Source organism: Apostichopus japonicus, chromosome 7 (assembly GCF_037975245.1).
Source record: "Apostichopus japonicus isolate 1M-3 chromosome 7, ASM3797524v1, whole genome shotgun sequence".
In the NCBI taxonomy this organism is placed as follows: Eukaryota; Metazoa; Echinodermata; class Holothuroidea; order Aspidochirotida; family Stichopodidae; genus Apostichopus; species Apostichopus japonicus.
Genome location: NC_092567.1, coordinates 7,214,805 through 7,236,993, shown reverse-complemented (window position 1 = coordinate 7,236,993; position 22,189 = coordinate 7,214,805). Strand labels below are relative to the sequence as shown.

The window sequence follows — 22,189 nt, the reverse complement described above, 5'->3', positions numbered from 1 at the left end:
AATAACACATATAGGAATAAACAATGTTGTTTATGATGGAGATTTATATTAAGATTTTACAATTAAAAGTAACATACATAATCACTGTTAACAAAGACAATGTTAGCTACTAAGGTAGAGAGTATTCAGCTGTATTGACTTACAGTTACTCGAGCCTTGCCAGGTTTCTCTTGTAACTCTCCTCATCGAAACCCTACACAAGTGGGAAAAGTATAAGTAATGAATATATGTAAGAATACGTATAAGAACACAACAACTAAGTTAATGCAGTATATTTAAATGTTGTAAATATTAATTATATGCAGCCATATAAGAAGTGTTTTTTTTTAAGATAATAGATTCATATCACAAAAAACTTAATTTTACTTCTTGTTAAATTCATTTTGCATGTTTTTAAATGTATTTATTATTTTTGTCCTGTTTATTATTATTTCAATTATCATTTTAAGGATTTCTAACGAGAACATCATCTGAATATTTTAGTACTGAACATGATATACACATGAAGGCTAAATCCATGAACCATGGTCACTAATGTTGTGGTAGCCTTGATTCCATGCTTGTGATGGTTGGATTCTATAACAAGTTCTACAGTTTGCTTGATATATTGAAAAAAAGTGTATAAAGTAACAAAAATGAATAGTATATGTTACCAAATATTGATTCAATACTCAGGGATATAATCCTCTCCCCATCTATAAAAGTGATTTCTGTGTAAAGAATCAGTTCATTTATCTCCACACCCCATCCTCTTCCCTGCTGGTAACCATCAAATGACCCTATCCAGGGGATTTCCGCTTGATATCACGGATGACTCAAACAATGCAACCTAATGTACTATCACACATTAGTGCGATGCATGGAAATGTTCCGTCCTGTTTATAAGATGATATCGTCAAGCTGGGTAGCCATTTTCAATTTAGCTGCAGGGTTTAACATTCTCACCATTATGGAAGTTCGACAATCCTTATCAAACATTAATGTAACCATGATATTAACATATCCAGGTCACTCATCTCTCAGTATGTGCTTTTCTTAAGAATTCACAAATGTAGGAGCCAAGTCAAATTGGACATTGGCTCACGTTATTATGCAATACAAAAATGAGAGTTCAGGAGATGGTGAAGGGGGCAGCATTCCTAGGGTGTTAAAATGACCAGTTTACTCCATTCTGAAGGTTATAAACTGATCCATAAACGTGGTGTATATATTCCCAGCTGGACCAACCCCTCACCCTTCTTCCTCTAGAACTTTGAAACCAATCGTAACATTTTGTGTAAAAGTTAAGTAAAATGTTGGGTAGGCCGTGTCACTATCTGACATTCCTTTAATATAAAAAATCCCTGAATTGATCATTATTGACATATAACGAGATATTTTGTTTATTTGGTTCTCTTGACCATGCTAGACCGGTTCTGCTTTATGTTTTGTCTTGACGGAACTTGTGTTATCATTAGATTATTTTATCTTCAGTGGAAAGCTATTAACAGTTTAGGCGTTAATTATAAATGCATATTATAGTGCGAAATACTATTAACAGTTTAAGTGTTAAATGCGAAAGACAGAGTCTTTCTTGCTGGCATTACGTTATTTTCCAAAACAATAATTTAATCAACTAGTACAAATAACCGTCCCAATAACACCAGGTTAAATATGAGCGGTGGAAGGGGAAGGGGTGAGGGGGGGAGGCAGGGGCGGACTCAGACCGATGTTCAGGGGTGCTGAAAGCGCTACCCTGTGAATGTTCCCACGTTCAAGAGCTCGCTTAATACACATGGTCAGTAGTCTTGTTGGACCCGGAGATATATTGCCTACGAAGCCCTAAAAAAATACTGATATTAAGTTTTAAAAGTATTTGATACATCCTGGGACCCCAATGCGAAAATATACACAACTATAGTGATAGAAAATCACTGTTCCAAAAAATAATTCGCGATCATAATACACTCCTGTCCTCTTCCCGTAGCATCCGGGCATCTCTGGTTACCATAGTACCATTGTCTAGGAACACGTTAGTTTGCTGGTAGTAGGGCTATTGTAACAGTTAGACTTGACCTCAGTTTGTTTTTTGAGAGAGATGGGAGAGATTGGAGAGAGATGGGAGGAATTAAAGAGATATTTATAGTGAGTGAAGAAGAGACAAAGAATTTTTTAGTATGGACAAAGAGGATTAAAATGAAAAACCTCTCAAAACAAGAAATTGAAAGCCAGATTACTTTCTTACAAGTCCGGAACGATGAACGAGATATCAATATACTTGGGAGCTGTAACACATTGTAGACAATACAAACTGAAAACACTTTTGGTGTCACGTGATGCAAATTATTGACAGATTATATGTTTTATATGCTCATTTTTCGCTCTATTGTTTTGACTTTACAATTAACGTGAATCAAGTGTTAACCATATCAGTCGCACAATTAATCGAAATTAATGTCTCGTGAAACACGAATTACCTACTTTTATTTCTTACTATATTGTTAGTTTCTCTGTACAGTATCAGTACGTGTTTCCTAATTCAAAATGAAAGGTAATCCGAACGTCGAAGGATGAAACTGACCACTGTATTCGAAAATATTGTAAACGTTTTTGATAGTTTAATGTTCGACATCTAAGGGCAATTTGCTTCCTTTATACATTAACATTAAATAGCTTCAGATCTAAGTAATATATTATACATTGTTCCTGGATCTCCATGGTTACACCTTACAGTTATGTACAAGATGTCTACAGACGTAATATATCAAGATGTATTACAATTATTAAACGATGAGTGACTTCTAAACTCCGCCGAAGAAAGTTGGTCGACCAAAGACGTCCATGAAGAGAAGTGGGGTGGGGTTAATTTAAATGTTCATACAACTTTGGGTAACATACTCAAGTTTTAAACAATGTATCCGGACGAATCCTCCCTCCCTCCGCCTTGAAACAATGGAACTACAAGCCGCTAGTTTTCTGCCTTTCAGGAGAAATACTTCATCACGCCGCCTGCATGGTGAGTATAAACACACCCAATTTCCCTTAGTAAACTTTCGTATATACAATGCTTTGTGTAACATCAATACACCTTAGCTACACGTGTACGCTAACGTCGTATTTGAAAATAATTTAAATGAGCCATACGAGGAAAGACAAAACGTGCCTTGAAATCAACTTTTATGTTCATTCTGAACGTTGCCATTATACTAAACGCCCATAAGAACATTATTTGTTAGCTGGATAAATCAGACATATCATACACAAAAAAATGATTTAAAAGCAAAATGGAACCTCCTAAGTTGGTGTTATTTGTGTCATTTGTTTGTAAATGTGTTTAGGCAACGACATGTTAAAGATCAATGTTTTCATTGAATATTCCAAAATAAGATTTCATGTAGAGGAAAAAAAATGTATAATTGTAACTCATTGCTAGCTCATTTTGACTAACATTAGAAAGGTTTGGTACAATATTCGGAAATTGGCTTTCATTTTGCCAAAAAAAAAACAGACTAAAAGTAACCGTAAAAAAATAACTGTAACAGCTTGTGCTAATAAATAATAAATTAATTCAGATATGAGCCAGCGTAAACCATCTCAAAATCTAACTTGAGGCTTTGAACTGACACACATTTGGGAAGTATATTGATCAATAAATGTATTTTTTAAGTTTATGTTGGAAGAGAGTCAACTCTAATACATGCAGCTTCATCCAAATAACTATTATGTTGTTAGCTACCTACACCGTTGTGTTCATGTCTTTTATATAACGGACCTGAACTGTAACTTGATGCACCCCTCCTCCATCTAATCCACTCTGTAAGGGATTACAATATGACGTCATCACTCAGTCACTAAAACATCAACCGTTCATTTCTACTAGTTTCCTCATATGTAATATAACAACAGTTCGCTCCGAGTTAGTGCTTTTATTGCACACTGCATGCTCTCGTTTCACAATGATTCATGATGCTATTACCCAAGGGATACAATCCTAAACCATCTCCAACCCCTCCCCGACCCCAGGGAATGATTCTAATGATTTTATGATATTAAAGAATACCGGAGTAGAGATTTATGGTAGATTTGAGTAAAGACTTCTATAGTTAGCCCTTTGTGTGTAGAGAAAATTGTTACACTATAAAAGTAACATTCAAAATGTTAATTTTTTTTTATCAGTTTCTTTCACGGTCAATAAACTGTGAAAAAAAATTACGGAGAAATTAATGAACAAAGGATTTACTACAAGAAATTTAAAAATATTTTCTTTGATACTTTTTGAATTGGTAACGAATTATGGTATGCACATCAGCAGAGTGACATAAAATAATCATGAAGCATCTGCCGGCGGGAGGGGATTGACAGTTTAAAAGTTATTTTCCAATATTGTGTGAAGCTTGTAACGCTCCATAACATCTGACTAAACCTGGCAGTATTTAAAAGTCTATCCGTTTTTTTGTTTACCATTTCTCTGACTGTCTGTGCGGAAGTAAGATTGTTTAGGCCGCATCTAAACTTGTCATTGAGAACAGTGCTATTATCATTACGAGGTATAAACTTGTAGCTAGCCTATCTAAATTCCCTGTTCGATACACGACAATTATAAATATTTCCCCCCTTATGAGAAACAAAGTCTAATATTATTTTGTCTCATTTCTTTGTTTCACATTAATTAATACCTCTTTGTCTGTTATTAAAATTACCGTTACTAATTAACAAGAACATGAATCTAAGTCTCTCTTACCTCTTCTCCTGGTAGATTGCCATGATAGTCACAGGCCTGAAAGGAAGAGAAATAGTATATTCATGAGATTTGGAAAATGAATTTCAGGAAAATATAATATAGCGAAGCAAAAAGTGTATAAGTTAGAAAGATATATCTTCACAAATGTCGCAATAAATTATTCCTGGCAGGTAAACGCACATCTACATTTGACACTCTAAAGTCAATAAAGGAGACAGACTCGTCAATGTAAGATGCTCGGACTTAATAACATTAATATAAACATCAGCTTTATAGGGAATACATAGTTATTTTTAAACCCGTCATCAAACACTGAGTGACGACAGTGACGTCATCATACACTGAGCGACGTCATTAAACACTGAGTGACGTCATAATGATGAACTTCTCACGAGAGAGAAAAAGAGGGCAGTATTCAAAGATAGACCCCGGAACATCGTGATTGGATCGACGTAATGGCAAAAATAAAGCAAAATATTGGTTAGCCCACATAGCATCATAGTAGTCCTCCCCCCCCCCACACACACCCCTCCCCCTTCGTCTTAGATGGTCTGTTTCTATCGTATTGTTGATCGTGTAGAGATATCCATGAAAGTTTGGTAAATTCAGTTGTAGGATGAACACATAAAATAAGAGACACAAGGGGAGAATTAAATAGACTAGTCTAGATATGTTAACATTAAAAAATACCATGAAATATAATAAACCCTGCACAGATGTTTTCTTTTTAAATATACCCTGTATGTGTAATTTGTACATGCGCACATCATCAGTTTTATTATATTAGACTCTCTTTCAACGTTAGGCAAGGAACATTTAGACAGGAAGCGACGGTCTGTAAATTAAGGAATATTTAGAGTGGGTTTATGTAACCGATACGCCCTGTGTGTCTATTAGACTAGTATAGGCAGAAACCGCGTGAGCTCGTCATTGCTGTGTCTCTATAAGCTGGACTCGGACTTGGTTTGGGTTGCTCTTATACTCTGTAAAACTCTGTTCGGACTCGAGAGTACCATACTCGACCAAGTAGTCACGGACTCGGCTCGGGAAAAGGAATAATTGGACTCAACTACAGAGTGTTTCTTATACTATACCATACAGACATATAGAATGGTTCTAATGGAAAGAGTACTAATAACAATAGGAACCATGTGATGATACAAAGCCTGGATGTTGCATTATATTATCGTCAGCACTTGAATATAATTAAGAAATTTACCATCCGGCAAATTAACTATTGTATCTTCAAGATACAATAGTTAATTTGCCGGACGGTAAATTTTACAAAATCAACCACATGACCTGGTACTTTGAACAACCCCCTCTCCTCCCACTCGGGCCCAGGCTCCTTCGAGATATTATTTTTTTATTTAGCCGTTATTCAAAATACAAAAGAAATACTACAAATATTTTAAAACCACTATCAGTTCAGATTCACCTTTGACTTTTTTTTGTATCATAATGCTGCTGCTTATTCATAGTATTGTACATACAGAGGATGGTACAAAACGATGTTTCTTGAAAATGAAATAAAAACCTTAAATTGAATCTTTTGGTTAACTTTTAACTTTAATTTCCTACTATGTTAAAGTACAACAAGTTGATGAAACCACCTAAAATCCATTTGTTAATTTCAAGTTAAACCCAGATACGTCCTTTCATATATAAGCCTGCTAAGACCCACAGATTCATATCAGTCACGTATATATATATTAATATAAATCAATAATGAAATATAATCAATATGGGTTCCTCGAATCCCATTACAACTCAAACTACTAGAACCGAGTCACATTTAATGATTGTTGTATTGCTGCGTGCAGTGACGTCAGACGTAAAGATTCTAGGGATGAAAAGAATGCATCGATATTTTCACCAAAACAACATTTTTGACTGAGACGGTGTGGAAGAGAGACACTGGAAGCACGATAGATTCATTTTGCTTTTTATGTATCTGTCTGAATATTCTCTATTTTAAAAATGAGAATATTCATTGATTCACAAGATAATAACTTTTATAAGAAGAGCATATAGGGGTCTACATGCAGAGAAAGAAGGACAACAATAACTAGGAAATAGGACGAAAGTGCTGGAGTACGAGCGGGGAAGGGAGACTTCATTTAGTTTCATTTACTTGTACCATACCTCGTCACAAGGGTTTCTAACGTATACGTTGTATAAGACGATATATACATACTGGACAAGTCCTTGTTGTTGGACAAATGTACATTTAACTTTAAATATAATTGTCGTTACTTCAGAATGGGGACCTAGCACCCACCCCTCGCTCCCCAACCCTCCCCCATTATAATCTCTAAGGAAGTTTCTTTTTCATCTTTGATATATTAATACAAAATAAAAATATAAAAAACAGAGAAAGTGTGCCATTACGATAATTAGGCAATACGTAGATTTTTATGACCAATTGTCTTTGATTGGGTTCAAGTTTACTGAATTAAAACAATGTCCACAGTGTGATTTCATTAATTACCACTTCATTAATGCGTACACATCTCTCTAGACATTTACAGTTGTACAAGGTTTCGTTTCGTGTTAAATTAATGATATAATACAACAACGGATATGGCTGCTTTGGGAACACATGAATATGGTTCCAACTTAGATGAAAGGGCGCTGAAAGAGAGGAGTAGGGACAGTGTAAATTAAAATATGGAAATTAGTTTTCTAGCACCAACAGAAAGTTTAAAAACATTACAAAGCTTAGGATCATGATAAATGGTGATAAAACTTCTTAATACCCTCACATGGGTTTCTGACGTATAATGTGAGCATGAGAGGAAGCAGACACTTGACAACATGTAACATTGCGCCTAATTCAAGCATGTCGGGTAAAATGAAGATCATATCCTAGATTAACGCTGTCCTACCGTGACCTGTTTAACATACTTATGTCACATACCTCACTGATCTGTAACAGTTTAAAACAAATCTAATAAAAAATATATATATTTTATATCAATATCTTAAAGTAAGAAAATCACCAAGACTAATTTGAAGTCTCTATAGCTATGCATACTGTAGCACTTTCATCCATGTAACCAAACATGTCTTAGTCCGGAGCGACTGCAACAGAATGCCTACAGCGATATAGACTATATGACTATGTGTTGTCTGTTATACAAGACAGTCGTATATGTAAATCAGCTTAATCTGTATTTAAGACAAATCCCTCTTATGACATCGTCCAAGGTGATGTTTCATATATAGCATTAATTATACCATTTTTGTCGCGAGGGATAATTCTTACATCGATAATGGTGTATCAAAAAAAAATCAGGTTAAAAATCCCCATAATTATAATATGCAACATTTACATCTCTTCCGTTAACTATTTATTCCTTTGAGCGTTTTGATTGGACAATTCCTATTAATTGAGAAGACATGAACTATTCGTATGGAACACCCACTGTATCCTGCACTATAAGGTATTTTAGACCCCGGTCACACGTACATTTTCTCAGACATAACGATGGTCCGACCATGGTACAATTTGCGTGTGACCGCTCTCTACTATGGTCTGACGATCGTCCGACCATCGTCCACTAAAGATGGTAATTAGCATCATTAACCCCGAATTAACAATGGTCCGACCATCGTTAGCAGGAATAACCATGCGTGTGATCGCAATTGCGTTGTCCGACTATACGCATTTTAGCATAACCACTGACCTCGGCCGGAAATCCCCGATTTCAATCCCTTGACATAGCGACGCGTGCCTAGATACATACGATGTAAACAAACCAAACCTGCACTGCACTGCACACTGTACACTAATACATGTACTGTACATGCACACGTACGGTTTCTACCACAAAACAACACAACAGTCAACACTCCGAACAATTCGTTAAGACAACTCCTAACGGCGGCCACTACTCACGGTAAAACCTGGGAGGAACAAGAAGTCCTGACACTAATTGATATATTTTGGGGGAGTAGATACAGAGTATGGTGGAAAACCCCGTCAGGAATAAGGAGGTGTTTAGGAAATATGCGGAGATGATGGCGAAAGAGGGATACGAACGGACGCGTGTACGCATTAGCGTGAGCAGTGCGTGCTGGGCTTGCATATCCATAATATTTTGCTGTGCATTACGAATGAATATGCGTCTACACGCTCTCTGTCGGCGAACAGCAGCTTCTTGTCTTTGCAGGAATGCTTCTTCCAATATGTGACGCCTCCTGCAATACAAATCCTATACAAATCTAAGAACCAATGAAGCGCTACTGCAAATTGAGCTTCCATCGCCATCATCTACTACTTACATCTAAGAACCCCGCGAAACATCATCAAAACCGTGACCCTTGACCGACCCAACGCAACTGCGCATGATAGCTTTGCAAAAGCATAATTAACTCACTGATACACTGTGTCCGAAAAAGAATATAGTACAAAGTATCGTAGTGTGCGTAGGCTACGTGTATGGCAAGCCAATTGCTCAATAAATCGAAAAAAACATGGATTATCGGTCGAAGAACCATGTTTATCGACTGATAAACCATGTTTTTCGATCGAAAAACCATGTTTATCGATCGATAAACATGGATTTTTGATTGATAAACAAGGTTTATCGGCGAGAATCCATGTTTATCGCTTGAGAAACATGGATTATCACAGATAAACATGGTTTTTCGGCGATAAACATGGCTTATCGGCGATAAACATGGCTTATCGGCGATAAACCATGTTTCTCGATAGATAAGCATGGTTTATCTGTGACAATTCATGTTTATCGGCGAAAATCCATGTTTATCGCTTGAGAAACATGGATTATCACTGATAAACATGGTTTTTCGGCGATAAACATGGTTTATCGGCGATAAACAAGGTTTTTCGCCGATAAACCATGTTTATCTATCGAGAAACATGGTTTATCGCCGATAAACCACGTTCATCGCCGATAAACCACGTTCATCGCCGATAAACCACGTTCATCGCCGATAAACCACGTTCATCGACGATAAACCACGTTTATCGCCGATAAATCATGTTTATCGCGTAAAAACATAGCTACGGTCCCGCACAGTCCGCATATGGACAAGTGCGGAATAATAATCGGCAACGCACAGGCTTAGTAATAGTACACCGTCATCGATCTGACACGGTCGTAAATCAACCTTTCAAGTTCTAGACTGTACAATTATCATACATAGCTTTAGGCTCTTTGAGTAAACACTGTGTGGTTATGTTCATGTCTGCAGTGTAGTTCATCATAAAGCGTTCACACAAAGACCCTCATACTAAGAAAAAATATGTGGCAGGCGTTGCAAACTACAGTAATTGGTAAAAAGAGGTCATATTACGACCAATTGCAGGTTGAGTATGTAATCTCAAGAAACTTTTCCATTATAGCGTGATATGCAACTAACAAGGCCTGGGAAGTGCCATTGACAGCATTGTGGGAGCAATTTTCGGCCTAAATTTTCTTATACTCTTCGCGCCAACTCATGGTGGCGCTACGCTTAGGTGGTTTACCTACAAGCTTGGCCCCTTCCTTGGCAAATTCCTCGCTACGCACCTGTCTAACCGTGTCACAATTTGTTTCTAAATATCGCCAAAAAACATCACAGACTTTCACCAAAAATTGTTTTAACTTTTCGAAATGAATTAGCTAGACGGGTCGCATCCGTAATGAAATTTGGTTTGCCGATTTAAAAGGAAAATATGGGGCTGTACGGTAGCAACCAGTATATATGTATATATACAAAATACCATGAAGCGTGAGAACAATTTTGGGGATGAAAGATGCTACCCGCCGGCACCCAAGCCAATTCCCCCCCCCCCCCAATATTTGAAACAAATCGCCGCCCGTGTATACAGAAGACCGTTAAAGTCATAGGAAACAACCTATGGAAATAGCCTAACTGCATAATATAAAGGCTTACAATAGTCCAATGGCTAAGCAAAGTCAAACCTGTTTTGGCATTGTATTTTCTAGATTGTTTGTAAAGGGCACAGATGCATCGCGCGTATAGTGCGCTATATAAGATTTTATTTACATTACAGTACAAAAATTCCGCAGTAAGCTGGAAAGTCTGTGTATGAAATTGTCAACATAGGGTTGGGAATTTGATACTCTCTCCTCTCTATTCGGCAAAGGCGCCAACGCAGAATTTATCAGGAGATACAACCCGGTGCACACCATGAACAGTTTCACATCGGTAACAGGGGCCATATTTCGTTGTTCCTAATTATGGAAAGGACCGGGCCCGTAAAGAAGTTTGCGTACGGCTCGCCCACATGCGGCTTCGGAACTAAATATTTATCATATATATACTAACATAACATGTAGAGTTTTGGAAGTAGTTCCGGTAAATTTTCATCAGTCGCCAAATTAAAAACAGGATTTATCGCCGATAAACTATGCTTATCGGTCGATAAACATGGTTTATCGCCGATAAACATGGATTTTCGACGAAAAACATGGTTTATCAGTCGATAAACCATGTTTATCGGCGATAAACCATGTTTATCGGCGATAAACCATGTTTATCTGTCGAAAAACATGGTTTATCGCCAATAAACATGGTTTATCGCCGATACACATGGATTTTCGAAAGAAAAACATGGATTTTCGAAAGAAAAACATGGAATATCTAATGAAAATCCCTGTTTATGGTTCGATAAACCATGTTTCTCAGATAAACCATGTTTATCTGCCGAAAATCATGGTTTTTCGGTGAAAAACCATGTTTATCGGTCGATAAACATGGTTTTTCGGCCGATAAACATGGTTTTTCGACCGAAAATCCATGTTTCTCGATTTATTGAGCATTTGGCTTGCCTTATACGTGTGACCGCTATATCGTAGTTAGTTTAATATGGTCGGACTATAGTTAAGAAACGATGGTCGGAAGATGCAATTTTATAGGTGTGACCGGGGTCTTAGTAATAGCCAACAGAAATGTACACAATCTTAATATCTTGCCCCAAAAAATGGAATACAGCCCTTAATTTATTTATTTTTTGCTTTGCTGTAAAGTTTATTCTAACAGAATGACTTGATTCCTTTTTGTAGATTATTTTTAGTAACATAAGTTTTCAACTAATTTTTAATCTTTCACTTTCTGATATTTATGTTCATATTGATGTACATATTTTTTATTTCCTAGTCTTTGGTTCTCCTATTTATAAATATTTTATATTTATACTAGGGATAACGGAAAGGAAATGAACAATATATGCGCCGGACTTTTTGTAATAGAATCGAGTTATATATTTCTTACGGAAACTCTAAGTGTAATGTTATTTTTAACAACGGTATAGCAATATTATTGTAGGAACTATGAATCTGACCACTTGTATTAGTCTCAGCAGGATTTCAGAATAGAAACAACTTCAGCCCCAATTCTTACATGTATAAGAAGGTGAAGCTGGTATGTATACATGTTATGAAAAATGTGATAAGTGTTATTTAAGTTCCGATGCTGGTAAAAAAAAAACAGGTTTCCAATGAGTTCAAGCATCTATCCAAATTATAAAAAATCATCAAACTGATGAAAGCTTTTGAGTGCTATTTGATGGCAATTAAGTCGATACTGTTAACAGCTATGTAAATGTTACATCCGTTAAGTTAGTCTTGTCATCCAACCATTGCTGTAAACGGACCATCCAGCTTCTCCAAAAGAGAGTCTACTGTAAATCTTAGATGATTTTAACAAAATCCAGAAAGCAATATACGACAAAGGCTTAGCATACATATCAGCGACGCAAAAAAAAAAAATAGATTCATGTGCGTGATCTTTCTCAACATTGTGTTCGTATACAGCGTCACAACATACGTGTCCAGTTCTCTGGTTACCATGGTATCTAGACAACAGAACGAAGCAGTAGTATAATTGCTCCCACATTCTGACTGGTATTATGGTCTTCTTGTGTAAATGTGCGTGGGAAGTGACTTAATCACAGCTCCACCGAATCATCGGTAATGATTTACTCCACAGCGCAAATCTGGCGCCACTAAAAAAATACATTTGCAAAATCTTCTTCTACAGTTTATTCCAAAACACAAATAAAATATTTTCACAAGTTACAAAATAGTCCTCAATTTTCTTTCATTTTTATCAACAAACGTATCACCTCTTCCTTCATTTATGTCAATCGCCGAAATGTCCACCATTCGCATTCTGGGAAACGGTGAGTCGGATGTTCACAAGGAATTTTGTTTATTTATACACTCCCCACACATATAATAGGCAATAAAAAAAACAGTTTCTGATATGATTTTAAAACCATACAAAGAACAACAATGTTGAATCGCGCTGCTTCGCATCGGTCACCATCCGTTACACTGCCAGTTCATCCTCATTTCTGACCATAAACTACAGGTATTTAATGTTTTATACACATTAGTGTACGTGGAAACGGTCGCAGAAACATTTACCTGGATACATTTGAGTTATTAATTGAGTAAGGTTGAACTTAAAAGAAGTAGTAGCAAAAGCATAGGCGTACGAGGCGGGGGGGGGGGGGGGCAGGGGGCAGACTGCCCCCCAAATTTCCAGAGGACAAGAAATTCGGGCAAAAGTCCTGAAAAATTCGGGCAGCCTAAGAGGAGAAAAAAATATATATATAAATATGTAGTAGCTTGCCCGAATCTTTTTCATATTTTTGCCCGAAAATTCCGTGGAGAGGGTTCTGTGTTATTTGTTTTGTGACATTAATATTAATATAGGCTAATGATTTTCTTTATTTAGCATCATGATGCCCGAATTTTTCCGTGTAACACCACCGTAAGCGCAGCTCATCTGGGCTACCACGCTTTTTGCACTATCGCCCAAAATTATTAACAGGGAACGCCGCTCACAATCGTGGTGACAAGCATGCATGGAGATTAGCAGTCTCTAAAGTGAAAAAACCGCAGTAAACATTTTTTTTCTAACTAGTCAACTGTATACCTGGACATCCCAGACATGAGTGTATATAAGAAACATTTTCTTTTTCATGGATGGGGGGGGGGGGGGAGTGCCTACAATCCTAAAAGTACAGGTTTATCATATTCTTTGTTATTTTGTATACTTTCTTGTGCGACAAATTGCAGTCTCACCCGACACAGCGTCATTTTCCCGCCTACGTGTGGTTGAACAATTTATGTTTTTCTGGGGGTAGATGAGTACTGTGTTAAAATAATAAATACCGTAACTAAATAGGAGTTAAAAAATATACTGTCCTAGTTTTCCCCGTAAAAGTGATGTTACCATTTTTTCTTCTTCTAATTTACCAAATTTTTGGGGAAGTGTAAATTTCTAAACGTGAGATTATAAAATAAAGAATGTTTAGATGCAACTTGCAAGACCTCAGAAGTGCCATTTCAGGCAATCTGAGAGGCATATTTTGCCAAAAAAATTCTTGTACGCTACGCGCCAACCGATGGTGGCGCTACGCTTAGATAGTGTCACGGGAAATTTCCCGCACAAAAGTTTCTGCCCCCCCCCAAACCGAAATGGTCCCGTACGCCTATGAGCAAAAGTGCACTTCTATACGTTGTGTTGTTTTTGCTACAATCTGCTGGTATAGCAAACTTTACAGTTAAAGAAATGAGTAGGACTTGAAAACATACTGTTACTTCAGTCCACCAGGGATGATTGAAGTAAGATTTTTTTAACAAAACAAATATCTATGACGATAAATTTATGGGACATAAATTGTCTAAATCTGCTTGAACGACAAATAATTCACTAACCATGAGCAGTCACGTCAATGTGACAACATATCGAGATATCTTAGTTAGTTGCAGGGTATCCAATAATTCTGCGAATATTTTACGGTTTGGTCAATTTACAACCTATGACGTAATAGGCAGCTTTAGTTAATGGAAGACCAAATTCTCCTTACACCAGAGAAATGAAGAGAATAACCATAACCAGGGAAATCCAGGGAGCCTGATACAAAGACAAATATGCAAGGGCAGCTACAGTAAGCTACAGGGTCGGCTAAACGGACTGTTTTCACGACAACTGTATGTGATATGATGAACATTTGCCGCGAAATTAAATTAACATAAACAAGAACGGTGCACATGATTTACAACATTCTACGGTTTCGTATTTAATGTTCATAGATATGGTGACGTAAAAGCGGGATATGTTCCGTACATTCATTTAGGTGAAGACATTATTTGATTAAGATATTTGTTAATGTCATTGATTTTTACTACAGCTAAGTTTTGGTTCAGAAGAATAATACCAATGTTTCACAAGGATTTATAGTGGTATGTTGGAAACGTTAAGCAGCGTCGGTCATGTCAATTACGTTGTTTCAAACTCATACACGCTACTAGTGTTCTACTAAATGTTGAAATGATATGCTTAGTTGTTAATTACCATACCAATGTTCATGATTAACTTACACAATTTTATTACAAAAATATATTTCAAAGATATGTATTTCTGTTCACTTCCAAATTTTTATAATTTTGTTTCTACGTTTGTAATAAACGTGATACAAAAGTTAACGTGAATTGCTTCTGTATTATTTGGCGCCCTTAACTCTCCACCACATCCTAGACACTAATGGTTAGGGATTAATGAAGCAGCAGGGTCCGGGTGTTGCAATATAATATCTTTAACAATTGAAGATAATTATCAAGATACAATAAACAATTAGCCGATGACAAATTATAAATATTAAAAGAGATTATCAGTAACCGAGTTGGACACTCCACTCCACCCCCCCCCAACCCCCTCACAACCCTCCCCTTCGAATCCTGACATCTTTTAAACCGTCGAATGTATTTATATCTGTTCTGTTACAAACACGCGGGAAATAATACGAATATATCTTATATTCATATAAGTGATTACATATGTGTCAGTTATCATGTTTTCCGTACAACAGAACAACGAAACGGGTTAGTAGAGCTACACAGTATACTACAGAGTTTAATATGTTTTTAATTTATTCCCATTTTACACGAATATAATATTACCCCCCTTACCCAGCTCCCCCCCCCCCCCAAAAAAAAAGAGTATTAGATCGGAGTCCTTGAAATGTCAGTAATTTAAATAGCTTTTCCTCCCTTCATATACACAAATGACCAAGATCATAGCAAGCATTACCATTCAGACAAGGGCGGCGGAAGCACTTTTAATCTGGGGGGCACCAACGTCGAAGGGCACTTTGCAGAAATTCGATTGGACTGATGCAGCCTGATATTTAGTACCCTTTACAACTCTTATTGTATCATCTTATTTGCGTATACACTTCACTCCATCAACGCCCCCCCCCCCCCCCCCGCTCAAGGAAACAATGCATACTAGCACTGTAATATCTAATGTGCAAATTGGGAAACAAGGAACAAGTTTTCTTTCGAGACAAAATGAGGTGAAATCATTATAAAGTCCAAGTCCCTGCACACGCGATCGATACATGCACGAAAGCAAATGAAATATGTCAAAATACGAAAGGATGGGGTAGGTTATGGGATATTAAAACTATACTCATTATTCATATAGGCTATAAATGGCTTCTGCTTATTACAAAGTCACACTGTAATATAGCAAGGCATTTTTGGAAATGCATTAGGATTTTGTTGGCAAATTGAATATGCATAATGGTACTCACCAGAATGTTAGAAGCCTTGTGGTACTAAACATAGGTGTAGGAGGCGGGGGGGGGGGGGCCAACCCAAAAATTTTGTGAAAATTCGGGCAATATGCTGAGAATTTTTCGGGCACCTACTGAAAGAAAAATAATTTGCTATGTGTTTTTCAATGGTTAAACTGATATTATTAAGATCATTATTATTGTAACGACTTTGCCAATAATTCTAACCAATATGGAAGGGTAATAACACGGCAAATGATTGTATGTTATTGGCATGCGATGTAATAACCAACGCATGCCTATTTGATATGCAAATTAACATGTTGAACGCGCGGAGCGCGCGAAAAATTTTGGTAATATTTTTCGGGCAAGTCGTTACAGCCCCCAAAATCAAATTGGGCTCCTACGCGTATGGTAGTAAACATTTAAAACTTCCCGAAATATTTCATTCGACGTGGGTTTGGCTTTGTAAACTCTTTTTTCATTTAGAAATTTTCATGTAGAAAAAGGGCACTTTTTTAACCAGAGGAAAAGTGGGGGGCACGTTATCCCTGTGCCCCCCCCCCGGTTCCGCCGCCCTTGCATTCAGAATAATATACCAGCTGAGAGTTTATTGGTTTCAATGTCACTAATAAACCCTATTATGGATAAATAATACTTTAAGCAATTGATAATTCAAATACCCTAACACTTTTTTAAGGAACAAAGTTAATTTATTAGCAAGACTTAATTGTGTTATCGTTTCAGTAAATATAGTAGATAAATATTCATAAATATTCACTATTTTCTGATGAAGTCTTTTTTCTTCCATGTTAGCAAAATATTAACACAATCCTGATTAAATGAAAACTTAGCATCTGTGTCTCGTTTCTGAAAGCCACTAAGGGACACACGGGGTGGCATTCAGTTATAAACGACAACATTCATATAAGAAATCTGACCACGTTTGAGAACAGGAGCAAGAAGATATCTGTAAATTTATGTTGTTTTAAGTTCTTTTCTGTTTATCTAATTATAATTCTAATGCTACCATTTATTAACTGCATTTCACCGATTACGTTATCATAATATTACTTTTATATTTACTGGTAAAGTAACACAGAGAGCAGCTTAGCTCAAATTAGCTGAGCAGAATGCATTATGAGCAATAGCTGTAAGAAAGGTGCACAATCTCTTACCTGCCATTGACCGGTCTGTAGATTCAGGCGACGAAAATCAGGATTCTTATTGTTCCATACTGATGAATAAAATGAACGGAATTGATTAAAACACATCTGCAATTGTAATCTCTTTTTGTTTGGGGGGGGGTGGGGGTGGGTGGACTGAAGTAATAAACATTATATTCAACTGATTTATGTTGGCTCTCGATGATAACTTCATATCAGCTGAGCAATCAATCTAGTTGATTCCTTAATTTTGATCTTATTAGTTTACTATCATTATCATATCAGTAATATAGCTGATCAGTTAACAACCCTTCTATATTAGTAGGACTACCGATCAGTTTAATATCATTATCATCTCGGTTTTATACCTGATCAGTTTACAAGTATTATCCTCTTATCCAATCAGGTTAGAATTGTTATCATCTCATTAATACATCTGATCAATTATACAATTAGCCTAAATGAAAACATATTCTCCCATTCAAACAGAAACAAGTCTTGGACTAAATTGAGAAACCAAATTATGATAGTCGAGTATTCGATGTTCAGATCAAGAATAATAATCCATGAGACGATGAACGGATCAGAGAACACTCAAATCAGTGACGTCATAATTAAACACTGTTTAAAAATAATTGTTAAAAGATGAAAAGGGGATTTGTTTAGTAGCAAATTTGAAGTTAAATTATGTATGTAAAAGAATAAACAAAACATTTTCATAACCACGTAGCCAGTCTCCATGTAAGAGGACTGCTGGATCTAAGGGCATTCTAGTTCGGTAGAGGGAGCTTACTTTTGTTTTACACGCAGGGTTTCTTTGTTTAATGTTCTTCAAACTGTACTAAGATAAATCATAGGTGTAGGAACACGGTGCAGGTGATAGCTGACACATCGCTTTTGCAAAGTGGAAAGGAATAAGGATTGGGGAGGGGGTGGGGGTGGGGGTGGGGGCAGGAATACGTTATGAGAGTTTCAGAAAATGAAGTCCAAATATCGACGGTTTAGAATATTCTAAATAATGCACAAACTGACTTTGACTTCGACTTCATCGTCTCCGAATCTCTCTCTAAGCTGTTATCACGAGATCATTTAGCAGCTATTATACACACATCTGTCAAAAATAGTAAAGCATTTAATTGATTGGGCAAATGTGTTGGTAACACTAACTACTTATGTCTTTGAGATTAATCAATGATGACATCATCAGCAGTGACGTCACTCCACCATTAACAATGAGATTCTCGATGTGTCCTTTAAACACAGAACAATTAAAGAGCGTACACTGTGTACGAGTCTGAGAAATTATGTTGAGGGGTGGAGATAGAGAGGTTTGTATGTATTTACATTACTATTAATTAATTTAAATAATGAATGTAGGTACAATATCAGTATAGATGTGTTATTGTACAGAGAAATGAAACATTTGATTGCTCGTGATGTTTGTAAAGCTATCCAGGTTACCAAGATGTTCAGCTTTATATTACAATGCATTAGTGACGTCATCAAAGATCATGAAAGCCAATAATTTAAATATTGATCATAGAAAAAGACTACATGTATTTGGAATTACTTTATTGAGTTAAATTATGGCGCTACAGGACTAGACAAATCATCGTCATTATCACGTGATCCCATTTCCGATGTCCTGAGAGTATGTCACGAACGATAATTCCATTTTTCATCAGAGACTACCATACCCTGCAGCGTAGTTGCTTCCATGATGATTTACTTCATCCTAGCGAAGGATGAAAACTTTCTCTTGAGCATTATTTTTAATTAATGAGTACGAACATTTTAGTCCTGAGTCGGTTACCCGGATACCCGACCGAACATTCGTGTACCCGAATCGAAAACACACAAAACGGGTACCCGCTTTCTGAGGGGGTGGGGGGGGGGATCTCGTAACTGCTACGAGAGTGCTTAAAATTCATTATTTCATGTTTTTATTAATCAATGCACGCGAATACGGAAGATTATTTTAATGAAATAACTTTCTTGTAGTGTAGATGGCTGTTTGAATTGCTTAATATTTCTAATTTTAGCCATTCGTAATGGTTCTTTTTCCTGTGTGGATAAAAGCACTCAACACCGAAAACGAAAATATTATACCGGTGAACACTACTCAAAATTGAAATCTTTAATCCATCGCAGCAGCAACTGTGTACGTTCGATACTATACCTCTTCAAAACATAGCACGTACTTTCCAAACAATTGCTAACAATAGCTAATTGAAAGTTGTATACAAGGCTACGTTTTGTGTGTATGTGTGTGTGCAAAACACGATGTCGTGTTAGGCTAGCATGTGGTTGAAGATAGCAGTAATAATGAAAGTATTCCATGGATAGCTTAGTTCCAGACAACTGCCTTACAATTTGAGCAAATAAGCAGATTCTTAGGCTAGCTTTCCCCATTGACGTAGGCTGGTGGTTGACTACTATGGGGTCAAAGATAACAGCAATAACGAAAGTATTCGGTGAATATTTTAGCGCCGGCTAACTGCGACACAATTTAAGCGAATAAACAGATGGTTAGACTAGATTTCCATGTTGACTCTTTGTGATTTTAGGTTACCATGTAATCGGAGATTTGTGGGGATTTATCCCAAACAAAGTTTGTCGAGTGCACGTGTCTTTGTATTCAGAAAGCAGCTAACTATGGTAGTTCATATATTGCAAGTGCCTTCCTCCCGTAGTTGTAGCTACTCTGTATACGTTCGTGCATGCGTGAATAATGGAATTCTCAAAATTGCTATATGTTTTCATTCATTTGTTAATAGAAGGAAAGACTGGCAAGGACATTTACGGGATGTTATAAGATGGATTACAGACGGAAAACAAAACCAAAACAATCACGGCTTTTTACTAAACGTTTATTCCAATTACGATCGTTTAGCGATGAATCCCTACATGGTCACAGCCGAAATGTATATTTAATTCAAGTTGACTCGGCAGAACGTTATTACGGGAAATCCAGTCTTGGCAACTTTTGACATGCGGGATTTGAAATCAAATTGTGGGAATCGCGCAATCCTGCGGCTAATGCGAACCCTGGATCGTAGTAAAAGAAACAGTCGCAACTATTTTTATGCAAGGTGTTTCTTTATTTCATGTGCATTTTCCTTATTATTTATGATACATCAAAACATGAAATATAGTTGTTCATAGCAACAGGACTATTGTTTGAAAACGTATATTTCGGAGATGTAATGTAAGGTGGCACAGTGATCTGCCATTTATGTACATTTTACATATGTGCTTGGCTAGTGACGTATATAATATAACAGTAAGACGCACATATACTGCAGCTCCTTAGTTAAATCACCCACCCCCAACTCCCCCCCCCCCCTTCAAAAAAGAAGAGATACCATAACAACCAACGAGTAAATAGCACATGAGCAAGAAGCGCGGTGCCAAATATTTATACCCCACTCCTGCACCCAACCACTCGCCTGTATTCGGTTCTTTCTGGTAATGCATTCGGTTAGTTATAACTCACTTAAACGACTACAATGAATCCTATAACTTCTACAACAAAAATTAGACGTCTGTAGACAAGATGGTGGACCAAATAGTTGAAAACAATCAATAAAACACATTAATGATCTTTCTTGTATTTACGTGTTGACCGATAAATACAACTACTTGAATTGTATCTGAATCCTTCTCTTAACTACTACTTGCAAGATTAGTGGTTACTCTAATATTTAATTTTTCATTATGACAGTTTAGCATCTGACAGTTAGCATATGACAGTTTAGCAGAAAAATCAAACAAAAATATTAAGTTAAAACTTTCGACAGATAACACGCGGTAAATGGAATAAAGTGAAGATCGTTACATCAGGGAGTTGTTATTCCATAACAACTCCCTGGTTACATCATTACGTTTTTTAATGCCGATGTAAAACTGTACCGAATTGATACACAATATGTGTATTGATGGCTTGAATAATTAATAAGCATAAAGCCTGTTTTACGCACTTTTCGCTTTGTATGCAGATATGCAGACCGAAAACGTAAATTAGATATTTTTCTTCGATTGTTTAATGTTATTAAAGGGTGTGTGGCGAAGTCCCCGGAAGCTGCAGAATTTTTAAATAGGGTTGTCAGGAAGAAACTTAACTTCAAGATTGTACAGAACGTTATGATAGCTCAAGCGGGATTGAGGGGCTTTCTTTGGAATATATTTCAAGTCCTGGTTGGTTCCACGAGGGGAAGCCTCCATAAGTTATTGCGTTAGGTCATATCCCTTGTTCTCTCGTAGCGAGTTTAAAGTACTAAAACACAAAACAGAAGTAATTAATAAATTTTAGTTACAGTATCTATAATGTATTCCAAGCAGGCTGGTGGGGTCCGCTGGACTTAAGCTGCACCCTTTGAAGATATTTTTCGTTCTTTTAAGAAATTTTGAAACAAAGAAATCTATCTATGAGAAGAACTCAATTTTCAGCGGAGAGTATTGTTATTCCCCGTTATGAGGGGGGGGGGGGGGTCAGGGAGGCAAAGCCTTTGTAAGTAGCTTCATTCTTTTAGCCAAATATTATCCAAATCTGTGGAAACATAGACGTAAGGGAGTAACAGACAGACCGATTCATTTTTTTCTTCGTTTTTGAATTATAACTCTTACAGTACTTTCGTCAGCGTATTACTATAACAACCCGCATTTTATTTCTAGTATTATTTTTTTCAAGACAAATCATGCATGGATGTTAATGTTTGCCAATACATGTATATTGTA

The 22,189-nt window shown here is 36.7% G+C and overlaps 1 protein-coding gene across 3 annotated transcripts in view; it reads right to left on the bottom strand.

Moving 5' to 3' along the window:
* Window positions 1-22,189, bottom strand: part of LOC139970035 (NLR family CARD domain-containing protein 4-like) — a 545,770-nt gene that overhangs the window by 120,260 nt on the left and 403,321 nt on the right. Inside the window, exons 9-11 of one of the 3 annotated variants that reach the window (XM_071975611.1) lie at window positions 17,465-17,523; window positions 4,721-4,756; window positions 144-193 (exon numbers count right to left, since the gene is read on the bottom strand). The exons of the other annotated variants lie outside the window; for them this stretch is intronic. Coding sequence (XP_071831712.1) covers window positions 146-193; window positions 4,721-4,756; window positions 17,465-17,523 — 143 coding nt within the window. The 3' untranslated portion in view covers window positions 144-145. The remainder of the gene's footprint in view (window positions 1-143; window positions 194-4,720; window positions 4,757-17,464; window positions 17,524-22,189) is intronic. 3 annotated transcript variants of the gene reach the window in all.